This window comes from Dendrobates tinctorius, unplaced genomic scaffold (assembly GCF_039654945.1).
Source record: "Dendrobates tinctorius isolate UK_male_01 unplaced genomic scaffold, ASM3965494v1 ptg000045l, whole genome shotgun sequence".
Taxonomy (NCBI): Eukaryota; Metazoa; Chordata; class Amphibia; order Anura; family Dendrobatidae; genus Dendrobates; species Dendrobates tinctorius.
The window spans coordinates 7,921,787-7,945,828 of NW_027361713.1; the positions used below are offsets into that span (position 1 = coordinate 7,921,787).

The 24,042-nt window shown below is 44.5% G+C and overlaps 1 protein-coding gene across 1 annotated transcript in view; it reads right to left on the reverse strand.

Moving 5' to 3' along the window:
* The window catches only part of ITPR3 (inositol 1,4,5-trisphosphate receptor type 3), a 580,258-nt gene that overhangs the window by 428,367 nt on the left and 127,849 nt on the right, over positions 1-24,042 (reverse strand). The window contains exons 10-13 of the mRNA XM_073575604.1: positions 7,104-7,172; positions 5,986-6,128; positions 4,751-4,850; positions 1,268-1,428 (exon numbers count right to left, since the gene is read on the reverse strand). Coding sequence (XP_073431705.1) covers positions 1,268-1,428; positions 4,751-4,850; positions 5,986-6,128; positions 7,104-7,172 — 473 coding nt within the window. The remainder of the gene's footprint in view (positions 1-1,267; positions 1,429-4,750; positions 4,851-5,985; positions 6,129-7,103; positions 7,173-24,042) is intronic.

Sequence of the window (24,042 nt, forward strand, 5' to 3'; positions counted from 1 at the left end):
AGGCACTGATCATCACCTGCCCAACACAATCCCAACAGTGAAACATAGTGGTGGCAGCATCATGCTATGGGGGTGTTTTTCAGCTGCACAGACAAGATGACTGGTTGCAATTGAAGGAAACATGAATGCGGCCAAGTACAGAGATATCCTGAATGAAAACCTCAGACTTCGCCAAAACTTCACCTTCCAAAAAGACAATGACCCTAAGAACACAGCTAAAATTACAAAGGTGTGGCTTCAGAACAATTCTGACCATTCTTGACTGGCCCAGCCAAAGCCCTGACCTAAACCCAATTCAGCATCTCTGGAGAGACCTGAAATTTGTTGTCCACCAATGTTCACCATCAAACCTGAAGGAACTGGAGAGGATCTGCAAGGAAGAATAGCAGAGGATAGGATACCCAAATCCAGGTCTGAAAAACTTGTTGCATTATTCCTAAGAAGACTCATGGCTGTACTAGCTCAAAAGGGTTCTTCTACTCAATATTGAGCAAAGGGTCTGAACGCAGTCTTTTTTTTAATAAATTTGCAAAAATTTCTACATTTCTGTTTCTTTCAGTCAAGATGGGGTGCAGAATGTACATTAATGAGAAAAACATGAACTTTTTTGAATTTACCAAATGGCTGCAATGAAACAAAGAGTGAAAAATTTAAAGGGGTGTGAATACTTTCTGTACCCACTGTATCACAATCTTTAGAATACCATCTGAAAAACATAATGGTGAATCTAATAAGCAGCAAAGCTTTCCAGTAAAAAATAAGCAAAAACAACACGTCTTGAATAAAATGTGAAAAGCAGCCATGATGTAACTCTTTAAGACAACTTGTCATTAGGCTCATGATATCCAGAACCACTGGAGCTATAAATCAGAGCCTGGCTGTGCGAATGCAGCCATGCATGTTTCATTCTGAAATGCAGAGGTGTTTCAGAGAAAACTTTGAAAAGCTGGGCAGACACCACAGGGAGAGACTCAACTAGTCTGATGCAGTCTCAGGCCAGATTCTCGTCGCCCTGATCCAGTGGATTAGCAGGTCTCTCCCTATGTACATACACGAACTGGAGCAGGGAAGAGAAGGGCTGGCACAACAGACGAGTCAGGTCTCTCCATCAGGTCCCCTGGCTTTTTAAGCTATGCTATCTCTGAAACGCCACATAAAACAAACCTTGCTGCAGCCAGACTGCGATTCATTCTTCCCGTGGTTTGGGTAGCATGAATCTAGTGTCAGTAAAGCTATATCATTAATCATTGGGTATGAAAATCCCTACCTGCGGTCATTCTGGCTGATGAATCCCTCAATCAAACGTTCCACAAAATTAGCCAGCATTGAACTGGCATCATTAGCAAAATCCAAGTCACGAATCTCAGAAACAGGCACAGATACAATGGCAAATGCCTCTTTATCTTCTTTAGTGGGGCAAGTGCCAAGCTATTCAAAGACACAAAAAAAAGAAGAGGCAAGTTAATTGGCTGTAATTTACATGTAGTGGGTCTTATATGTTTGCTGGTTTGTTTTTAAAACCACCAGTAAAGATCCCTGACTGCTACAAGCAAATGGCACAAAATGTATAGTGGTCAACTAAGGGTCACACTATGGGGGTACTTAAAAATTTTGTACCAAGGTCTGAAGTTATCTTGTATCCATGGTTAAAGGATAACTTCTTTAGCGCTGGAGATCGGACCTCTGAGACCCCCATAAAGTGGGGCACCTCTGCTCCCTTCTCAAAGCTGGAGCTAGCTTCCAATCTTGGTACAAACCATTTAAAGGCATATGCATTTACATGTGTTACAAAGACAAAAAAACAATGTTAGTGCAGGACTGCAAGCAGATATTACCCGTACTTGCAATACAAGCATACTTTGAGGTGAAAAGCTGGAAAACAGCCATATACATTTAACAATTTGACATGATAATGACTTGTGTGATCCACCAAATTCCATCCGCAATGTGCAATGCTTTTATCATATATGTTTGTGAGCATTCCTCCTCCCAACACCCACTGGTTTGTCAATCACACACACCACCATAGGCATAATACCAGCAAACTGGAGGGATGAGACACATGCTTCCAGAAAAGTCCGGCTACGCAGGCCGCAGGATTACACATTATTGTTACACATACTGCACCATCACTTTGGCATCATTAGAACAGTTATTAGGAGACCGATAAAGCGAGCCTAATACATTATAGAGTGGTTTATTAGTCTCCTAATAAATAGAAGTTCCCTATAATTGCCAACATTGTTGCATCTAGTTTCATCAATTAGAAATGAAGTGAAAATAATGAACAAAGGCTGCAGTCAACAATAAGGTTTCAATAGAGACATGAGAACTGAGACATTTACCCAGTCATTTATGTTTTTCTAGTATTAACTAAATATTAATTTACAATATTGAATCAGACATACCATAACAATTTTTCCATTAGAATCAGTGGGACTGAAGGGAGCATGTCCGACCACCAGGACTGGACACACAAAACAGAAAACCCTCCAGGGGCGCTATAACAAGTATGGAACCACAATATCAAGACATATCAGCATTCTTTATTTATTTATTCCAATTGAAAAATTCCTATATTTCGCATATTCTAACAGAGTAAATAAATATTACTGGGTCAGCTAATTTTAGTCTTTAGCGTGCAATGCCAAAGACGTACTGGAACATCAGCACTGGGGTGTCTGTGTAAGAGGGGGTTCAAACACTGATCTCCCCACACACGGTGGATGCTGGGGATATTACATAGCTGTCATGTGAGCATAACAGCAGCGGCCACAGCTCAGCGACAATCACTGCCATTAACTATTTAAATGCTGCTGACAATCTCAGACATCGGTGTTTAAATTCTCTGTATAGGGAATAAAAACACTTTCAATATAAGCTGCAGGGATGGAAAAGAGTCTTTTGCCGCAAGGTAGTTCAACCAGGGTTCTTGCATTCTGACATTTCAAGGTCGCATCAGTGTCTTTTTCAAGTCCTAAAAAACAGACAGACAGGGTTTACAGGTACAGAGGGGTATTTAAGGCCTAGAATGGGTGCCACGCTACAGTATATGTAGACCACCCATTTCTGGGCGTGTACAGAAAAAAAAAACAGTAATGAAAAACATGATTATGAGTAGGTAAAAAATAAAAAAAGGGAATAAATCAATAGAAGAGATGATTAGTAACAAAATGCAAGTAGAGGAGTAAAAAAAGAAAGTAAAAAATAGTACAAAAGTTGTGTACGGGAATAGAACTAGAAAAGTCTAGTGTAAGAAAAGGGTAAAAAAAAAAAGTTGCTGTTTATCAGGTAGAGCCACAGAGGGTTCAGAGAACAAATGAAGAAGAGTAGGATTGTGAAAAAGACCAGAAAATAGGAGATAAGGGGAACAGATGGAGGATTGGGTCAGGTACGGAGAAAGATGGAGAGGATTGGAACTAAAACATTATCAGGGGGCAGCGTGCCGAAAAGCGCGTAGGGGAGGATGCCATTCGGGTGCCGGTGATATCTTCTTCTTTTGTGAGTTATAGGTTTTGATATATATTTCTTTGTTATAATGATGTGTAACTCCACACATTTCTTATAATGCCGCATTATGCACCTGTTTTTGGTATCTAATTGGGCATCTTATGAATCATGATTAACACTATGATTTCCACAAAATATTTATATAACCTGTGATTCAGATATGTATATTTTTTGCACAGTTTACTAACTTTTATGACACTATTATTTGCTTGTGCATAATAATTTTTGCTCATAGTTCCCTGGCCTTTTTAGTGTTTATTTTTACCTTCTATTGGCGTCTTTTTTCTGTTAGCTATTGTATGCTTTTTTATCCATATTTTAATTGACATTTATGCTATTGTACCTGTTTTATTAATAAACTATTGTATCTTTATATTATTATACGGGACTTTCTGGTTGTTTTTTTCCTTGACTTCGGCCTTTTCTTTGCTTTGTGTTATTTCCGACTGTCCATCAGTTAATTTTTAGGTCCTGCTTTCTGGTTGTAGGGTTACTATTCCATACATATTTTTCTATTTATTATACAGATCCCCCTACCTCCTTTTAAGCATTTCCTTTGTTGTTGTTTCTCATTGTGCATCGGTAAAAGCCTGGCCAATGGAAATATCAAATTACGGTAAATAACCCAAATGAAATGCACCATACTGAGAAAAAAATCATAATGCCAGAATTGCTGTATTCTGATCACCACACTTGAATAAAATATGCAACAGATTGGGATCAAAATATGATATATACCACAAATTGGTATCAATAAAACTGTCAGATCAGGTTGTAGAAAAAAAAAAAAGACATCATTGATGCTATGGGTCTCAGAAAGTGGAGACAGAAACCAATGATTTTCCATTAAAAAATATGTATGCAAGTTTGGTTTTGTCATAATCATACTTATTTGGAAAATCATTTTGAAAGGTGATTTTTACCATACAAAGTTTTTCGTAAAAACAAAACTCAAGAATGGTGAAATTGCATTTTTTCACCATTTCATCACAATTGAAATTTTCTCATGTTTTCTAGTACAGTGCAAGGTAAAATGAATGGTATCATGCAAAACTACAACTGGTCCTGCTAGAAAAAACCCTTATACAGCTATGCTGGTTGAAAACTGAAAAAAAAGGCAGCAAAAAAATGATAACACAATAACAAATTACCTGCATCTTAAAAGAGATTAAAAGCCAACTACATCTCAATAAAAGTCCTTCAGAAAAGATATCTAAGAAAAGAGTTTATGTGACTTTACCATCAGACGTATTGGCCGTTCTTCATCAACATCAATGGGGACATTGGTGCTCTGAATCCATGTGTTGGTGCACAAATGTCGTAGCCTCACAAATGAGTTTCTGCGAAAGACAAACAATGAACGTTAGTCTTCAGACTGGATAACTACGTCTCATCAGAGGTACATACAGTTATCACCAAATATTTGGGGATGCTACTGAGGAAAACATCAATAAGATCACAGGCAGACACTCACAAATTGCATTTTGGCAAGAAAGAAGACAAAGTTATCGGCTATTACACAGTCAAGCTCAGGCCTTCAGACCGACAGAAATATGGAACTGCAATAGATTCCTTTATTAATTAGACAAGATGCACAAAACAGAAACTTCTCTTTCCTGCTTTTCCAGTAACTGTAAGAAATTTTATGAGCATATTGCATAGTATATCCAAGGATTGTAAACTGAATACTTAATTTCAGTGTCACATAAGAGCAATGAACCTAGAAAAGCAAACACGTTGCCTGGTTATCCTCTTGCTGACAACTCAAAGCCTTCAAGCAACCTATTTGATTTTTTTTACATGAGAGAGAGGAAAACTATTCAGTTTTAACTATGGAGAAAAAAAAGTTGTATTATGTCACAAATGCTGTGACAGCTTTATTCTCGTAGTGAAATCTTGAAATGCTAATAAGAAGTGAATGCAAGAGGTCTCAGGGAGAAATACCTCCAGTCTCACAACTTATATTATATGGTGTCCCCAATTATGCTGCTAAACAGGCTTCCAAAAGAGAGTAAAGACTCTACCTGACAAGATCTATCGGCATCTGACAGTCTATTACTTAACTATAGGGGTGTAAAGCCAAAACTTTGGGTCTGTACATCCTATGCAATAGAGTACCTGGCAGACAGCTTTCGCAGTCTGGTGTAGAAAAAGGACAGAAAAGTACGTTACATCAAAAGTTTCACCAAGGTTCAGGATGTTCTTATTATCATGGATGAAAGAGACTAGAAAAAGAGGACATGACCTGTAGCTTCAAAGAGGAATCCTCAGGAGTAATGCTAGGAAGTTCTATTTTACTGTAAGGGAATTGAAACAATAGGCTAGCAGATGTACTGCAGGCTAATAAAACAGAATTTACACACAGCAATACAAATAAGCCATTACTGCGAGCCCTAGGAGGCAATACTACACCTAAGAGCAGAGCAGGAGGAATATGTCTGTATACACAATCATTCTATGACATATTGAAGGTACCTGGGGACAGACGAATCGGTCTTCTGTAGAGTGGTTGGATCCAGTTCAAACAATGAGGCAATGTCATTGCCGTGCGGTACAGCAACAAGGCGATACTTAATCTTCTCCCCAGCATTCCTGCGATTGGGGCGACTGTTCATTACCTGAGAGAAGATTGGGGGTCAATGGAGAGATGGCAGAGGCTAAAAACTGAGAGATGATGAAAAAAAAGCCAAGAGAAAGAAAAGAAATAAATGTACTGTGAGGAGTTGAAATTATGAAGAGGTTAAATAATTCAGGAAAAGCCAGGAAGAGAAAGCCGAAAGCCTGGAGATTCACAGATGTACTATAATAAATAAGAAACACTAGAACTCCAGAAGGATATGAAATAATAATAATAATCTTTATTTTTTATAGCGCTAACATATTCCACAGCGCTTTACAATTTGCACACATTATCATCACTGTCCCTAATGGGGCTCGCAATCTAAATTCCCTATTAGTATGCCTTTGGAATGTGGGAGGAAACTGGATAACCCAGAGGAAACCCACGTAAACACAGGGAGAGCATACAGATGTTGTCCTTGGTGGGATTTGAACCCAGTACTCCAGCGCTGCAAGGCATGTTATGAAGATCACGTAGAATACGGCAGGAGGAAAAAAAAAAGCATAAATAAAATGCAGCCCAAAAGGTCAGTTTTCTAACGCGGAGACGATAACCATTCTTCAGGGATGCTTTGCAGTCCTATTTGTTTTTAATACAGCAGCGCAGTAGCGAAGGAGCACCTTGGTAAAATTAGCACAAACCAAACAGAAAAATGAAATGGCTGCATTGGGTATTAGCTTAAAATATCTAGATTAACTTCTTCTCACTGGGGAGATGGACTAGATATGTCATTTCAGGAATGTAGGTTTTGTTCCTGTGCAAGTAATAGGACAATGCATTATATAACACTCTCCAAGGGTCTACATCTTTCATTATTCTACACAGCAGTTTCTTCTTCGTGCAATAGATTGCTAAGACTCAATTACATTACATATTTTCTTGGTAAGCATTGAAAAATATGTTGGCTTATATTGCACTTTTCAAGGTGAAGTTGCATTTTGCTTGGGTGTTTTCTTTATCTTACAATACTTACAGATGATGTTACTGCATAAGATGATCCAGACTTAGGCTCAGGGGCATCCCCCTTATAGGTAGGGTTTTCCTAAAAAATGAAGAAAGAAACAATAACTTGTGTGCATTGCACTGAATGATACAGAAAAAAAAAAAAAACACAGGCCTAGAGATGGGCGAGCCAGAACAGTAAAGTTCGGCGTCTGTACCGAACACCTACTGTTGGGGCACGGACACCGAACATGGACTTCACCAGGTAGTCCTTTACTGTTCGGATTCGGCTGCCCGAACACCAAGTGTTTGTCGCGCTGTCATATGCATGGCAGCGTGGCAAAAAACGCTTTTGGTCGGCGATTAAATCATCCCCGCTGGTGAGAGAGCTGCGGTTCCCACGCTGTCAAAAGACAGCCAGAGCGTTCAGCTGTGATCGGAGTTTTAAACTTTACCTAAGGTCACTGGTGTCAGCTGATGGGACCACTGATCCCATCATCCAACACCTGCTACCACTAATTACAGTGAGAGCAGGAGCGGTGGATGGGAGTATTCATCAGCCAATCCTGCGCTGTAAATAAATAATTAAAAAAAACTGGCGTGGGTTCCCCCGTATTTTTGCTAACCAGCCAGACAAAACTCACAGCTGGGGGCTGCAATCCTCAGCTGTCAGCTTCAGCAAGAATAGTTATCAAGAATAGAGGGGTCCCCAAGCTGTTTTTTTAACTATTTAAATAAATAATTAAACAAAACGGTGAAGGGTCCTTCCCATTTTTGACAGCCAACTTTGCTAAAGCAGACAGCTGGAGGCTGGTATTATCAGGATTTTAAGGGGCCATGGATATTGTCATGACTCTGGACAGGATGTTTCCGCCTCCATCCTGGTCAGGTCAGGGTTAATTTTAGTTCGCCTCTCTTTGTGTCTGGGACGGCTATTTAATGTTTTTAGTTCCTGGATTTGGTGTCGGTGATACTTTCGTATACTCGGTTTGTGGTTGCTGACCCAGGTTACTCGTCCGTAAAAGTTGTGCATCTGTGCTTTGCTGTGTATGTCCTGACTTTTGCATCTGCTTTGTACTGCCCTGTCCTTCCTGGTTATCTGACCCCTTGGCTTGTATCTGTTTACGCTCTGCCTTATCCCTAGGTACCACGCTCTCATCTCCTTTGACTACGTTTAGTTTCTGTACCCTGCACTCTGCATGCTCAGTTGCCTTCCCTATACTTACGAGTGGTGACTCCGCCCCCTGGTCACATGACTGCTTAGTTTCAGGTCCTGTGCTCACTGCTTAGTCTCAGGTCCTTGCACACTGCGTGCCTTGTTTGTGCACTCCCTGCGCTCATTCACGTGCCCCCTGATAGTGTCCCCTAGGCTGCGCCAGTGATACAATTGGTAGCATCACAGATATTGCCCCCCCCAGCCTAATAATAGCAGCCCGCAACTGCCCAGAAAAGGCACATCTATTAGATGCGCCAATTCTGGCGCTTTGCCCAGCTCTTCCCACTTGCCCTGTAGCGGTGGCAAGTGCGGTTTATATTTGTGGAGTTGATGTCACCTTTGTATTGTAAGGTGACATCAAGCCAACGGCTTAGTAATGGAGTACTTAGTAATGACTATAAGACACCCATCCATTACTAATCCTATAGTTGTGTAAGGAGGTGGCAGGAACCTCTCTTTCTCCTATGTGGACTTTGTTGAATTAACTGTATTGTGCTGTATATTGCTGTCATGTATGTTAATATGTGTCTGCTGTTATATTCACTTTATGTAATGCAATACAAGTGCCCCGTTAAATTGCTGCTGCTATTTTTAGGCCGGGGGAAAGCCAATATCCATGGCCCCTTACCAGCCTGAGAATACCAGCCCCCAGCTGTCTACTTTATCAAGGTTGGTTGTCAAAAATGGGGGGGTGCCACACCGTTTTGTTTAATTATTTATTTAAATAATAAAAAACTGTATGGGGACCCCTCTATTCTTGATAACTAGCCTTGCTGAAGCTGACAGCTGAGGGTTGCATACCCGAGCTGTGAGTTTTGTCTGACTGGTTAGCAAAAATACGGGGGAACCCACACCACCTTTTTTTAATCATTTATTTACAGCGCAGGAGCGACTAATGAATACTCCCATCATCCACTCCTGCTCTCACTGTAAATAGCGGCAGCAAGTGTAGGATGATGGGATCAGTAGTCCCATCCGGTGGCGGACACAGACTGTGGTGAGCCCCTGTGCAAGAAATTTTTCGCCCCCCCCCCCCCCTTCATAGGGCAACAAAGTTATTTGTTATTTTTTGTTGTTATCTAATATTGAAGCTATGCAGGGCTGGATAATCTGTAGGGTGCTGCTGGGCTGTATTTATTATTTGCCAGTTGCAGCCTCCAAATTATATATACAGGCCAGCACAGCCTCCAAATAACATATATAGCCCACTAGCCCAGCATTGCCTCTAGTTGTTAATATATACAGCCCAGCACAAGCATAGCCTTCAGTTAATATATACAGCCCAGCACAGCATCCAAATAACATACAGTATACAGCCCAGCATAGCCACCAGTTAATATATACAGTCCAGAAACAGCCTTCAGGTAATATATACAACACCCAGCACAGACTCCAGTTAATACATACAGCCCAGCACAGCATCCAGTTAATATATACAGCCCAGCACAGCCTCCAGTTAATAAATACAGCCCAGTACAGCCTTCAGGTAATATATACAGCCCACCTCAGCCTCCAGGTGATATATACAGCCCAGCATAGCCTCCACTCCAGGTAATAATGTATATACAGTCCAGCATAGCTTTAAGGTAATAGATACAGTCCAGCATAGCCTTCAGGTAATATAAACAGCCCAAAACATCCTCCAGGTAATATATACAGCCCAACATAGCCTCTAAATAACATTTATAGCCCAAGATAGCCTCCAGCTAATATATATAGGCACCCCCTGTTTCCCTTTGTTTCATAATGCTCTCCCCCATATGCGGTCTACTTTTGGCATAGTGCTTCTCGCCCTATGTGGCCCCACAGTTTATGCTGCTTCTCCCCATGTGCCCCCCCCAGTTTATGCTGCTTCCCCCCCTACCCTATGTGGGCCGCCTGATTCATGTTTCTTCTCCTCCCATGAGCCGCCCCATTCATGAGCAGCCAAGCATCTCCCCCAGGGCCCCCCCATTCATGAGCAGCAATGCTTCTCCACAGGGGCCCCCCCATTCATGAGCAGCCAAGGCCATGCTTCTCCTCAGGCCAGGGGCCCCCCATTCATGAGAAGCCTCTTTACACCAACTGAGAAACAATGATGGGAACCGAACAATCACTATTAGATCCCCATACAGTATCATGCTATCAGCAGCACATCTACAGTTTACACCTGCGATGTGCTGCTGAGAACAATGATTTTTGTTCTGGCATAAACAATCCAATCACTTAATGAATATGCAGCATTTTGCTTGTTTAGTGTAATACACCCCACAGTCCTCCAAATAATATAATGTGCCCCATAGTCCTCCATATAATATAATACACTCCCCATAGTCCTCCGTATAGTATAATACACTCCCTATAGCCCTCCATAAATTAAAATACACTCTGCAGTACTCCATACAGTTGTGGCCAAAAGTATTGACACCCCTGCAATTCTGTCAGATAATACTCCGTTTCTTCCTGAAAATGATTGCAAACACAAATTCTTTGATATTATTATCTTCATTTAATTTGTCTTAAATGAAAAAACACAAAAAGAATTGTCCTAAAGTCAAATTGGATATAATTCCACACCAAACATAAAAAAGAGGGTGGACAAAAGTATTGGCACTGTTCGAAAAATCATGTGATGCTTCTCTAATTTGTGTAATTAACAGCACCTGTAACTTACCTGTGGCACCTAACAGGTGTTGGCAATAACTAAATCACACTTGCAGCCAGTTGACATGAATTAAAGTTGACTCAATCTCTGTCCTGTGTCCTTGTGTGTACCACATTGAGCATGGAGAAAAGAAAGAAGACCAAAGAACTGTCTGAGGCCTTGAGAAACCAAATTGTGAGGAAGCATGAGCAATCTCAAGGCTACAAGTCCATCTCCAAAGACCTGAATGTTCCTGTGTCTACCGTGCACAGTGTCATCAAGAAGGTTAAAGCCCATGGCACTGTGGCTAACCTCCCTAGATGTGGACAGGAAAGAAAAATTGACAAGAGATTTCAACGCAAGATTGTGCGGATGTTGGATAAAGAACCTCGACTAACATCCAAACAAGTTCAAGCTGCCCTGCAGTCCGAGGGTACAACAGTGTCAACCCATACTATCCTTCGGCGTTTGAATGAAAAGGGACTGTATGGTAGGAGACCCAGGAAGACCCCACTTCTTACCCCGAGACATAAAAAGCCAGGCTGGAGTTTGCCAAAACTTACCTGAAAAAGCCTAAAACGTTTTGGAAGAATGTTCTCTGGTCAGATGAGACAAAAGTAGAGCTTTTTGGGCAAAGGCATCAACATAGAGTTTAAAGGAGAAAAAAAGAGGCATTCAAAGAAAAGAACACGGTCCCTACAGTCAAACATGCCGGAGGTTCCCTGATGTTTTGGGGTTGCATTGCTGCCTCTGGCACTGGACTGCTTGACCGTGTGCAAGGCATTATGAAGTCTGAAGACTACCAACAAATTTTGCAGCATAATGTAGGGCCCAGTGTGAGAAAGCTGGGTCTCCCTCAGAGGTCATGGGTCTTCCAGCAGGACAATGACCCAAAACACACTTCAAAAAGCACTAGAAAATGGTTTGAGAGAAAGCACTGGAGACTTCTAAGGTGGCCAGCAATGAGTACAGACCTGAATCCCATAGAACACCTGTGGAGAGATCTAAAAATGGCAGTTTGGAGAAGGCACCCTTCAAATATCAGGGACCTGGAGCAGTTTGCCAAAGAAGAATGGTCTAAAATTCCAGCAGAGCATTGTAAGAAACTCATTGATGGTTACCAGAAGCGGTTGGTCGCAGTTATTTTGGCTAAAGGTTGTGCAACCGAGTATTAGGCTGAGGGTGCCAATACTTTTGTCTGGCCCATTTTTGGAGTTTTGTGTGAAATGATCAATGTTTTGCTTTTTGCTTCATTCTCTTGTTTTTTCATTTAAGATAAATTAAATGAAGATAATAATACCAAAGAATTTGTGCTTGCAATCATTTTCAGGAAGAAACTGAGTATTATCTGACAGAACTGCTGGGGTGTCAATACTTTTGTCCACAACTGTATAGTATAATACACTCCTCATAGTCCTCCATATATTAAAATACACTGCTCAGTCCTCTATATAGTAAAATACAGGCTAGTTTCACACTAGCATATTTTACATGCAGCGCACGGCGCCGCTAAGCCCCGCCCCCTGTCCGACCCGTCCGGTCATCTACTCCTACTATCGCACAGGGCTGCATGCGATCTGCGCACCCTATCTTTAACATAGGGTGCGCAGACCGTGCGCTGGCCGTGCGCTAGTAGGATTTTTGCTTGAGCTGTGCACTTTTGAAGATGCGCCGAGCGAGCCAAAATGCAACATGGTGCAACATATAGTAAAATACCCTCCTCATAGTCCTCCATATAATAAAATACACTGCCAGTCATCCATGTAGTACGATTCACTTCCCATAGTATAATGCACCTCATAATTCTTCATACAGTATAATGTATTCTCCATAGTCCCCGATACAGTATAATGCAGCCGACATATAGTATAATGCAACCACTCCATAGAGCACAATGCAGCCACCCCATAGAGCATAATGCAACCACCCCACAGAGTATAATGCATCCCTGCCATACAATATAATGTAACCCCCATAGAATATAATGCAGTCCCTCCATAGAATATATGGTAGCCCCCACAGAATATAATGCAGCCCCTCCATAAAATATAATACAGCCCTCTTATAAAATATAATGTAGCCCCTCCATAGAATACAATCTAGCCCTCCTCATATAGTATAATGCAGCCCCCATAGAATATAATGTAGCCCCCTCATAGAGTATAATGAAGCCCCCCATACAATATAATCTAGCCACCCATAGAATATAATGCAGCCCCCCATAGAACACAATGTAGGCCCCTCATATAGTATAATGCAGCCCCTTCAGAGTATGATGCAATCACCCCTCATAGATTATAAATATAATACAGCCCCCATAAAATATAATGTAGCCCCCATAGAATATAATACAGCCCACCTCCTCATAGAATAGAATGTAGCCCCATCAAAGAGTATGATGCAATCCTCCCTCATATAATATAATACAGCCCCCCACAGAATATAAAGTACTCCCTATATAATATAATACAGCCCACCTCCCCATAGTATATAATGTACCCCTCCATAGAACATAGCCCATCTCCCTATAGAATATGATGTACCCCCCCACAGAATATAATGTACCCCCCCATAGAATATAATACAGCCCACCTCCCCATAGAATATGATGTACCTTCCATAGAATATAATGTACCCCCCAATAGAATATAATAACCCTCTTCCAAAAGAGAATCTTTTTACACTTTTTTCCAGAAAAAAGTTACCGTAGGTTTCCTATTCTAACAAAGTGATTGGGATTACTTAAATCTGACACAAGATCTGCTTATTATTTCCTGGAAGATTTGAAGCAGTTTCATGTCTGATGTGTGTCAATTCTTTCAGCTTTTTTCCTGCACGTTTTTTGGTGCAGAAACAGCTGCTGTAAATTCCTAACGTGTGCACACAGCCTTAGGTTTCTCACCTCCTGTTACCCGTTTCTACGTTTTGTGGTGTAGTCCGCACTAGTATATCAGATAATACTATACACATTGTACAAGTGCAGAGCAAACAAAAAAAAACTGCATCCTGGTGTTTATGCATTTGTGAAAGTGGAAATCAATAATAAGAAAAAAAAAATAATTCACAACCAAGTGACATTATATTAGCACAGGAGATGGTGCAAACATGAGACCCTTGTAAGGTGGAGGGCCACACAGGGGCAGTGAGAAAGACACAGGCAAACGGTGACTAGGGGGGCAGGGGAGAAGGACACAAGGGGGCTAGGGGACACAGGCACAAGGGTGACACAGGGGGGCTAGGGAGCAAGGGAGACAGGCACAAGGGGACACACTGGGGCTAGGAGGCAGGGGAGAAGGGCACAAGGGGTACACAAGGTGACTAGTGTGAAAGGGAGACTGACACAAGGGGACAAGGGACACAAGCACAAAGGGACAAGGGAGACAGGCACAAGGGGACTCATTGGGACTAGGAGGAAGGGGATAAGGGCACAAGGGGACACACGGGGACTAGGGGGCAAGGGAGACAGGCACAAGAGGACACAAGGGGACTCCGAGGGCAGAATAGGTAGGGACGCACGGGGAGATTGGTCTGCAAGGGGACATGGGAAGACGGGGGGGGGAAACTTGGGAGCAGGGAAGAAGGGAGCACAGGGATTACGAGGACAGGGTAGAAGGAGGACACATGGTGAGAAAGGGTCGCAAGGGGACAAGAGAGACAGAGGAACAAGGGGATGCAGGGGAGACAATGATGTGAACCTGGGGACCTACGAGGAAATGGGGAACGGGAGAGCATGGAGCAAGGGCAGAGCATGGAGGAAATGGGGCTTGTGTCACAGGGGCCAATTCGCAAGATGTGGAACATATAGAGACACATGCATGGCCCGGGTATCAGAAAGCATGTATACACCGTGTGTACAAAATTACATGTACCATCCAATAAACATACACACACACACACACACACACACACACACATATGTAGTAATATATACACACACACACTAAATATATAAATATTTATACATACACACAGTTTATATATTTATTCATTACATACACACATACATGTATAACATATATACATACACAGATATAACACATATCTATATATATATATATAAATATATATATATATATATATACACACATACACACACATGCATTGATATGTACAAACATACACACACTTTATATAAACTGACACCCACATATATTCATACATATATGTTATTCATTGTTCAGCATGGTGGCTGCGGTACCTTTGTCAGCTGCTTCCCTCCTCAGCAGACCCCGGGTGCTGTGTCCGTGACCTTATCTGTGCATGATGTCTGCGCTCCCCGAGTGTCACGTCCTTCCTGTGTGGGCCCCCGCCAGCTCCAGGGGGAGCGGAGAGGTGAGAATACCCCCTCCGGAGCCGCCTGTTTCTGGTCCCGGCTGCAGCCATAGTCTCTGCCAATATGGCGACTGCCATCACCTGTGGAGATGCTGCACTGCCTGGGCCCAGCACACAGCGGGTGCGCGATGATATGACGTCATTGCGCACCCGCACTCCCGCAGTGTCAGAGGGGAATGATGGGAGAGGGAGCGTCATCTGACGCTCTCTCCTCCATTATTGCTTTGAACTGTACCGGCTGACGCCGGCATAGTTCAATGCGGCGGGGGGAGTCGGAGCTGAGGGCAGGCGGGCCCCCTGCCTCATGGGCCCCATAATGGCTGCGGCCACTGGCTGTGGGCCTCCTGGCTGGAGGCTGGATGGGCCCCCTCTCCCCCGGGGTCCCCGTTCAATGAACGGGCTGCACGGAAGGTAGGTCCGCCCCTGGTCCCATCAGCTGACACCAGTGACCTGAGGTAAAGTTTACATCTCCGATCACAGCTGAGCGCTCACGCTGTCTTTTGACAGCATGGGAACCGTGGTTCTCTGACCGAAGGGGATGATTTCACCGCTGATCAGAAGTGGTGTTTGCCGCACTGTCATGCACATTACAGCTCAGCAAACACTGGATGTTCGGGCCCCCTATTCAAGTGAATGGGGTCCGGGTACTGTCCTCGTACCTGAACTTTTTGTAACTATTTGGCCGAACCCGCTGGACCCGAACATCCAGGTGTCCGCCCATCTCTACACAGGACCATGGCAGTAACACAGTATTCTCTCACAGTCAACGTAGTATGAGTGATGTCAAAATGTAACAGGAAAGATGTATATCTTTGTACCGTGTTAGCCAGTAGATAGAAAAATATTCAGGATTGATAGTCCTCAGTAGTTGATACCTTTTAATGGCTAACTGAAAAGATGGTAACACATTGCAAGCTTTCGAGACTACTCAGGTCTCTTCATCAGGCTAGACTAATACAAAATCTGAAGTCACATATTTATGCACAATACAGCCTAGAAAAAATGCAAGTTACCTTTCAATACCAGTAATTTCATATCCACGTTGCTGTGATCAGGGATACAGAAATGTTTTGCCACAGGTAGATACATTCTTTTTTCTCTTATTGTGTGACGATGAGCATTCATCCTTGTTCTAAGCTTTTGCCCTGTCTCCCCCACATACAGACCCCCAGTTGGACATTTAGTACAAATAATTAAGTACACCACATTAGATGTAATGCAGGTGAAAGTACCTGGGATCTTGTAGTCCTGATGTGAGTTGGGGATCTTTATCTTGTCCGTGGTCATTATAAATGGACAGGTTTTACATTTTTTCTGGTTGCAAGGAAATGTTCCTGCAGCTGTTGGAGAGGACAGGGAGCTTCTGACAATGATGCTTCTTCAATTTGGGGGCTGCCTAAAACACAGCAGGGGGGGGTTGGAAAAATGGATTTTAATCGGGCATCTTTTTGTAGTAAAGGTTGTAATTTCCGTGCAGCTCCCCTTAGCACCTCCAGATTTGGGTTGTAGGTGACTACTAGAGGCACTCGGTTATTTTCTTCTTTAACTTGGTAATGTAGCAGGTGATTCCTTGACAATCTGGTGGCTCTTGTAATTTAGTTTTCAATTGTTCTTGGATGGTAACCCTGATTCAAAAAGGTCTTTTTGAGGCGACCAAGGTGTTTGTCTCTATCCAGTTCTTTATGTGTTTTGGATGGAAACTGTCCCATTTAAGGTATGTTGGACGGTCGATTGGCTTCTGATACAGGGATGTCTCTATTTCATTGTTTTTTAGCTTAATGATGGTGTCCAAAAAATTAATCTCAGTACTGGAGTAGTTGAGTGTTAAATTGATGGTGGGATGAAATTGATTAAACTGTTCATGGAACGTCTTTAGCTGTTGCTCAGACTCCGTCCAGATGATTAAAATATCATCAATGAAGCGGTAGTAGGCCAGGGGCCTGATGGGGCATGAGGACAAAAAGTCGCTTTCTGTATCCCTGATCACAGCAACGTGGATATGAAATTACTGGTATTGAAAGGTAACTTCAATTCTCAGAGCGAGAGAGACGAGTTTGGGAGTACAAATTTATGATGACCTTTGACACTCTCAGTGCTGGAATGAATGTGTCGCATGGATTTATGTTTTTTTACATCAATTAAGGAATTTCCTTTTAAAACCTTGTGGGGGCATCACAACACAGAACTAGACCCCAATCAGAGGACCATAAAACATCCGGACTCCTTATCTATGAACTGGTCCAATGTTAATATTTATGTTTCTCCCTCTCCCATATTGATAGTTCTGCTTCACGTCACTTGTCTTATCTATTGCATTTTTTCTAGGCTGTATTGTGCATAAATATGTGACTTCAGATTTTGTATTAGTCTAGCCTGATGAAGAGACCTGAGTAGTCTCGAAAGCTTGCAATGTGTTACCATCTTTTCAGTTAGCCATTAAAAAGTATCAACTACTGAGGACTCTCAATACTGAATATTTGTCAAAATGTAAAGAACTCCGAAAGCACAATAAGATCTAACTGTCACATCGGTGCTGATGCCTGTCCCTTCTGAGTACACTTCGGTTGGCGGGCGACAATACAGTAGGCCTGTAGCCTTTTGGGACTTGTAGTTCAACAAAGCCTGAAAACTTCGAGGTTATTTAGTATAGTAGCTAGTTAGTGTTTCTCTTTGCTGTCAGCGTGGGGCGAGGCTGGTCACCATTTACTGTAAACTCCTCTGAATCATTTTCCTTTGCCAATTATAGAGAGAACAACTGTTCTGCTGTGTGTGATCCTGTTCTGCCTGTATTTACCTTTTTCTTACTTTAATCTGTTTTCTGAATATTCTCCTTCCTAAAGATTCTGTCTCTGAATTTGATCTCCTGGTACCGACCTTGCGTGATGATGACCCTTCTTGCCATCAGCTTGCTTTACTAGCCAGCAAACTTCTCCATGGCCTGAAACCAAAGACCCCTGTGTAAGTCCAGATCCCAATCCAAGGGTTAAAGGGCTAAGGCCAGGAAAACCTAAGGGATCGGGTAAATGAAGTGGCTTGCACTAGACCTGTCTGAGAAAGCCCTATTAACATCTGTAAGACTGCCATGAACAATGTGTGGCTCCCCCAGGAGTATGGTCGCCACAGTGGCATTACCTTCCTCCTAGGGAGTGTGATGTCATGCTTGGAAGCAATAAAGGGTCTCTCTATCAGTTAAACACAACACACAGCACAGTTCCCACTCCAGGCCAGCAGAGGGAGCTCTGAACCAAAACTGGGGGGAAGAGCTGCTCTCTGCGGGCCAGGAAGGGGAAATTAGTTAGTTTGTGTGAGGAGGGAAACATGTGTGGACGTGAGGAGAGGAGCTGGAAGATTGAGCAGAGTTCAGGCTCACTTCTAGCTGTAGCGCATGGTCTGGAGCCCGGTCTCCAAGGTTGTACGGATACTGATGTTCCTGCAGCAGAAACCGGAGGAATAGGAAGCTGTAAATGCTCTGTTCCCACATAAGACTCGGAGGCACAACAGCAACGTGTGAGCCAGAAGAAGAAGGCTACAGCTGTCTGCCATACGAGGGAGTTCTAAAAGAGAACAAGCAAGTGGAACTTCAGTGTAACACAGTACTGCAAGTACCTCAGATAAGCGCTAGAACGGAGACTACACAACCCATCTGCATAGAGAGATTCCTAAGTTGCTTCCAAGCTGGCCAGCCTCTGTTGCATCTGTAATCTGGACCCTGGACTGCATTTACAGAGCACAGTAAAGGTAATGGAAACTGCACCCTGTTGTGTCATTGCATTCTTCCTGCAAACCCTCCAGCACTGCTACATCTCTGTGCCAGACACTACACCCTCTTCCTAAACACCTATTATCACTGCCCTGGGACTACAGCTCTACCTGTGGGGAGCTATTACATCTTGCTGCCTTATACCATCTGTCCCAGAGGATCTGCCTGCAGCATCGGCTTATCCCCTTCATTGCCGATCACCACAGGTGGCGTCACGTATCATCCACTTATAAACTTTAACCAGCCACTCTTAACTCCTTTTTGCATGCACTCCCAGGGCCACGGACCGGGTCACCGCTACTGTGACACTTCCCTCTGAGATACCGGCCCGGCACCGAGTACCCCACTGCCCTGGCGGGCGATCCATTTTGGTGTCAAGAACAGGATATACGGAGCCCGGTGTCCCCGGGTCCTGTGTGCCATAGACTATCTGCGCAGTTGTCGCGATTACCCCGCCGCTTGGCGCGCGCAGAAAGCCAGAGGGGCGGGCTGTCGTGGGCGGAGCGAGCGGAAAAGCGCGAAAAAGTGAAGTGCTGCGCGGGAAGAGGCCAGCGCGCGGGAAGTGAGAAGCCGAGGCCTGCAGTCCCGGCGTCCCCATCCCTGATCATCCAGCCTGCAAAGCGGCAACCGGTAAGCCAGTGCAACCCAGTGCCTGGCCAATGTTAACTAGGGGGGAGGAGAATGTGTGATGCAAGAGCAGATGCAGCGGTAGATGCCACCGCACCCCCCCACAGTGCCGCAAGATGCAGGGGCCAGCGCAGCTGCGGCCCCAATGGCACCACAGAATCCAGCAGCCAGCGCCACTTCCAGAGCGCAGCAGGAACAAACGCCCATCACAGCAGTCCCCACAATGCCGCTGTCCATGACCTATATACCGGGAGCGGCCTGGTTACCGCAGTACTCAGGGGAGTCACATACCCTGAGTGAATTCAAAGAGAGACTGTGCAGTTTGTTTGAGGTGTATCCTCTGTCTGAAAACCAAAAAGTGAACATCCTTATTGGGCAGCTAACTGGTTCAGCGCAAAGAGAAGTAAAAGCCTGGCAGGACACTGATAAAGAGACTGTTAAAAAGATTCTGGCTAAGCTAAGAAGCACCTTTGACACCCGCACTGCAGCTGAAATAAAGATGAGATTCTTTGGGTGTAAGCAGAGAGTGCAGGACAGTGTACGGGACTATGATCTTAATCTGCAAGTGGCGCTGCGAGCCATAAAGCAGATTAACCCAGACAGTGTGAAAGATGGAGACAGGCTGTTAAAGGAGCAATTTATTGAGGGACTCCTATCCAGTACCCACAGAGCACAGCTGCGCAGCACAGCCCTACAGAACCCTGATCTAGACTTTGCAGACTTTAAAGACAGGGCTATCCGGGTGCTGCATGAACCAAATGTCAGCCATCCAGTGCCCCCTAGGCACCCAGAAATCACATACCACCAAGAGGCAGCATCTTTCTCTCCAAGCCCTGTGGCTGCTGATGCACAGACTCTGGATAAAGATCCATCTACAGAATTGCGCCTTCAGGTCCAAGAGCTGAACAAAAGTATGGCTGCACTGGTCAAAACTGTGCATTCCCTGCAGGTGTCCTTCAAGGAGAAGATCCAGCTGGCCTCCAGTCCAGGGGATGTCCCGTGGCTACGGAAGAAGAGGATCCCGCCACGCCGAGGGAGAGACAACGATCGCTATGACCAGGATGGACGTCCCATCTGTCGTCGCTGCTGCAAGGCAGGCCACATCGGAAGATTCTGTCATTTAAACGAGCAACCCCTGGGGCAGAGGCCAACCCCCAGGAGTAGGACCACAAGGCGCAAAGAACTGGCGAGCCAAGTACCGGTCCTCCCAGTGGTGATTGACGGCATCCCCATGAACGCTTTGCTGGACACTGGCTCTCAGGTGACAACTATGCCATATATCCTTTACAAGCGGTATTGGGCTGACTCTGAACTTACCTGTGGCCCAAGTGATGAACTGACAGTAGTTGCCAGTAATGATCAGCTTTTGCCGCAAGTAGGACGTAAAGAGATTACCATTAAAGTGGGACGAGTAGAGTTAAAATCTCAAGGTCTGATAGTTAAAGACATTGATCGACGAGAATGTAACCCAATGATGACCTTAGGTACTAAGGTGTTTGAAAATTGTCTTTCCAAGGTCATTGTTTTATTGCAACAGGTAGCTGTCAGAGACACCGCACTGCACTTGCTCATAGAGCCAGTGCACGTGTCCTAAGTACAGAAGCAGTGCTAAGAGTTACCTGGGGAGCAGGGCAGCAGAGGTGACCATGCGTGCTTCAGGCTAATAGTGTCAGGGTCCAGTCAGCGCTGGAAGGTAAAGAAGCATAGGACCTGCGGACACTGAAACTGAATAGTCTGCACGGGACCTATGGTCATGTGACTGCAAGGGGGCGTGGCTTAGCGTCCTGTATTCAGATAGGACAGGACACCATACAACAACTCAGAGTCAGGCAAAACAGTGGTCACAGCAGTACGGGCAAACGAGGCACAGGAGCGACAAACAGACGGGTAGTCAGACAGAGCCAAAGGTCATACACAAGAGGGCGACGTGGTACCAAGTGGACGAGCAGAGAGGAGTCGGGTCACAAGCAGAGAGTCATACACGAGAGGTAGCGCAGTACAAGAGGGTCAGGCAGAACTCGTAACAGGGACAGAACCAGATCACAACCGAACAAGCAAGCAAGATATCAGGCACAAGGCACACGTATACAAGAGGTCACTTAACTCAGCCGAGGGCAGGAGTATAACTGACACCGGACCCAGGTCCAGTGAGCACTAAATAGCCTCCTGCTGCCAGAGAGAGGCAGCACAATTAACCCATAGTCTAACCAGGACGGGTCAAAGCGAAATCCCATCCTGGATCATGACAGTACCCTCCTCTCAATGGGGGGCCACCGGACCCCCAGGTCTCTCAGGGTACTTGGCGTGAAAGGCTCGGATCAACCGATCCGCATGAACTGATCGAGCAGGAACCCACGAGCGTTCCTCAGGACCATAGCCCTTCCAATGTATCAGATACTGAAGGGCGCGACGGACCAACCTGGAGTCGACAATTTGTTCCACCTCGTACTCAGCCTGCCCATCTACCAGAACCGGTGTCGGGGAAGATGATGATCCCTCCCCACTGGACCTCACAGGTTTCAAAAGGGCCTTATGGAAAACATTAGGGATCCTTAGAGATGGCGGAAGACTCAACCGAAAAGCCACCGGGTTAACTGCTTCGGTAATTACATAGGGACCTATAAACTTGGGTCCAAGCTTCGCAGAGGGGACCTTGAGCCTTATATTTTTGGTGGATAACCATACCTTATCTCCGACCTGAAACACTGGACCCACGGATCGTTTTTTGTCCGCAAAAAATTTAAATTTGTCCTGGGCCTTCGTAATGTTATTCTGGACCTCCCGCCATACCTCCCCCAACCGCTGGATAGTCTCGTCCGCCCCAGGACACCCAGAATTCAAGCGGGAAAATTCTCCAAAATGAGGATGAAACCCATAATTGCAAAAAAAAGGAGATGTACCCGTAGACTGGTTAGTGCGGTTGTTAAATGCAAACTCAGCCAATGGTAACACAGAACAGCAATCATCCTGTCGGGCTGAGGTCAAACAACGCAGAATTTGCTCCAGAGACTGATTGGTCCGCTCAGTCTGCCCATTAGTCTCTGGATGGTAGGTGGATGAAAAGGACAGAACAATACCCAACCTCCTACAAAAAGCTCTCCAAAATCTGGACACAAATTGCACTCCCCTATCAGACACCACATTCAGGGGTACCCCATGCAACCGCACCACATGCTCCACAAACAATCTGGACAATGTTTCCGCATTAGGTAGAGCTGCCAAAGGTACAAAATGTGCCTGCTTACTAAACCTGTCCACTACGACCCAGACCACGGTATTACCCTTGGAAGGGGGAAGGTTGGTGATGAAATCCATGGACAGATGAGTCCATGGTCTCTCAGGAATTGGCAGTGGTACCAATTCCCCGGCCGGCCGGTTATGGTGAGTTTTCGCACGGGCACAAACCTCACACGCAGACACATACTCCCCAACATCAGAGGCTAAAGAAGACCACCAGAATATTCTAGCAATGGCCTTCCGGGTCGCTGAGATCCCTGGATGTCCACCCAGAACTGAGTCATGGAACTCCTGGAGGACCTTGAGACGAAACTGAGCAGACACAAAAAGTTTATCCAACGGCTTATCTGGAGGTGCAAGAGCCTGGGCTTCTCGAATCTCCCGTTCCAACACATTAGAAACCTCTGCCACCACCACCCCAGGCTGAAGAATGGAGGATGGAGGTTCCGGGGGGGAAACCGGATCAAGACTGCGTGACAATGCATCCGCTCTGATATTCTTGGATCCTGGTCGAAAAGTGATCGAGAAGTTGAATCGGGAAAAAAAAAGTGACCATCTAGCCTGTCTGGGAGTCAACCTTTTAGCTGACTCAATGTAAGCTAGGTTTTTGTGGTCCGTGATTACCGTTATAGGATGAACAGCCCCCTCCAAAAAATGCCTCCATTCTGCAAAAGCCAATTTTACGGCCAGAAGTTCCCGATTCCCCACATCATAGTTTCTCTCCGCAGGGGAGAACTTCTTTGAGAAAAAGGCGCAAGGTCTTAAATTGGTCAAAGTGGCGGGTCCCTGGGACAATACCGCCCCCACCCCCACCTCTGAGGCGTCTACCTCAACAATAAATGGTTCAGAAGGGTCCGGTTGGATAAGAACCGGGGCCGACATGAAACATTTTTTCAAAAACTGAAATGCCGCTACCGCTGCGGTTGACCAATTCTTGATATCGGCCCCCTTTTGAGTCATGTCTGTGAGGGGTTTAACCACCTGTGAGAACCCCCTTATAAATTTCCGATAATAATTAGCGAACCCTAGGAAACGTTGCAGACCCTTCAAATCACACGGTTGAACCCACTCGAGAATGGCCAGCACCTTATTAGGATCCATGCGATACCCTTCAGCAGACATGATGAACCCCAGAAAGGACAGTTCCTGAACAAAAAATAAACATTTTTCAAGTT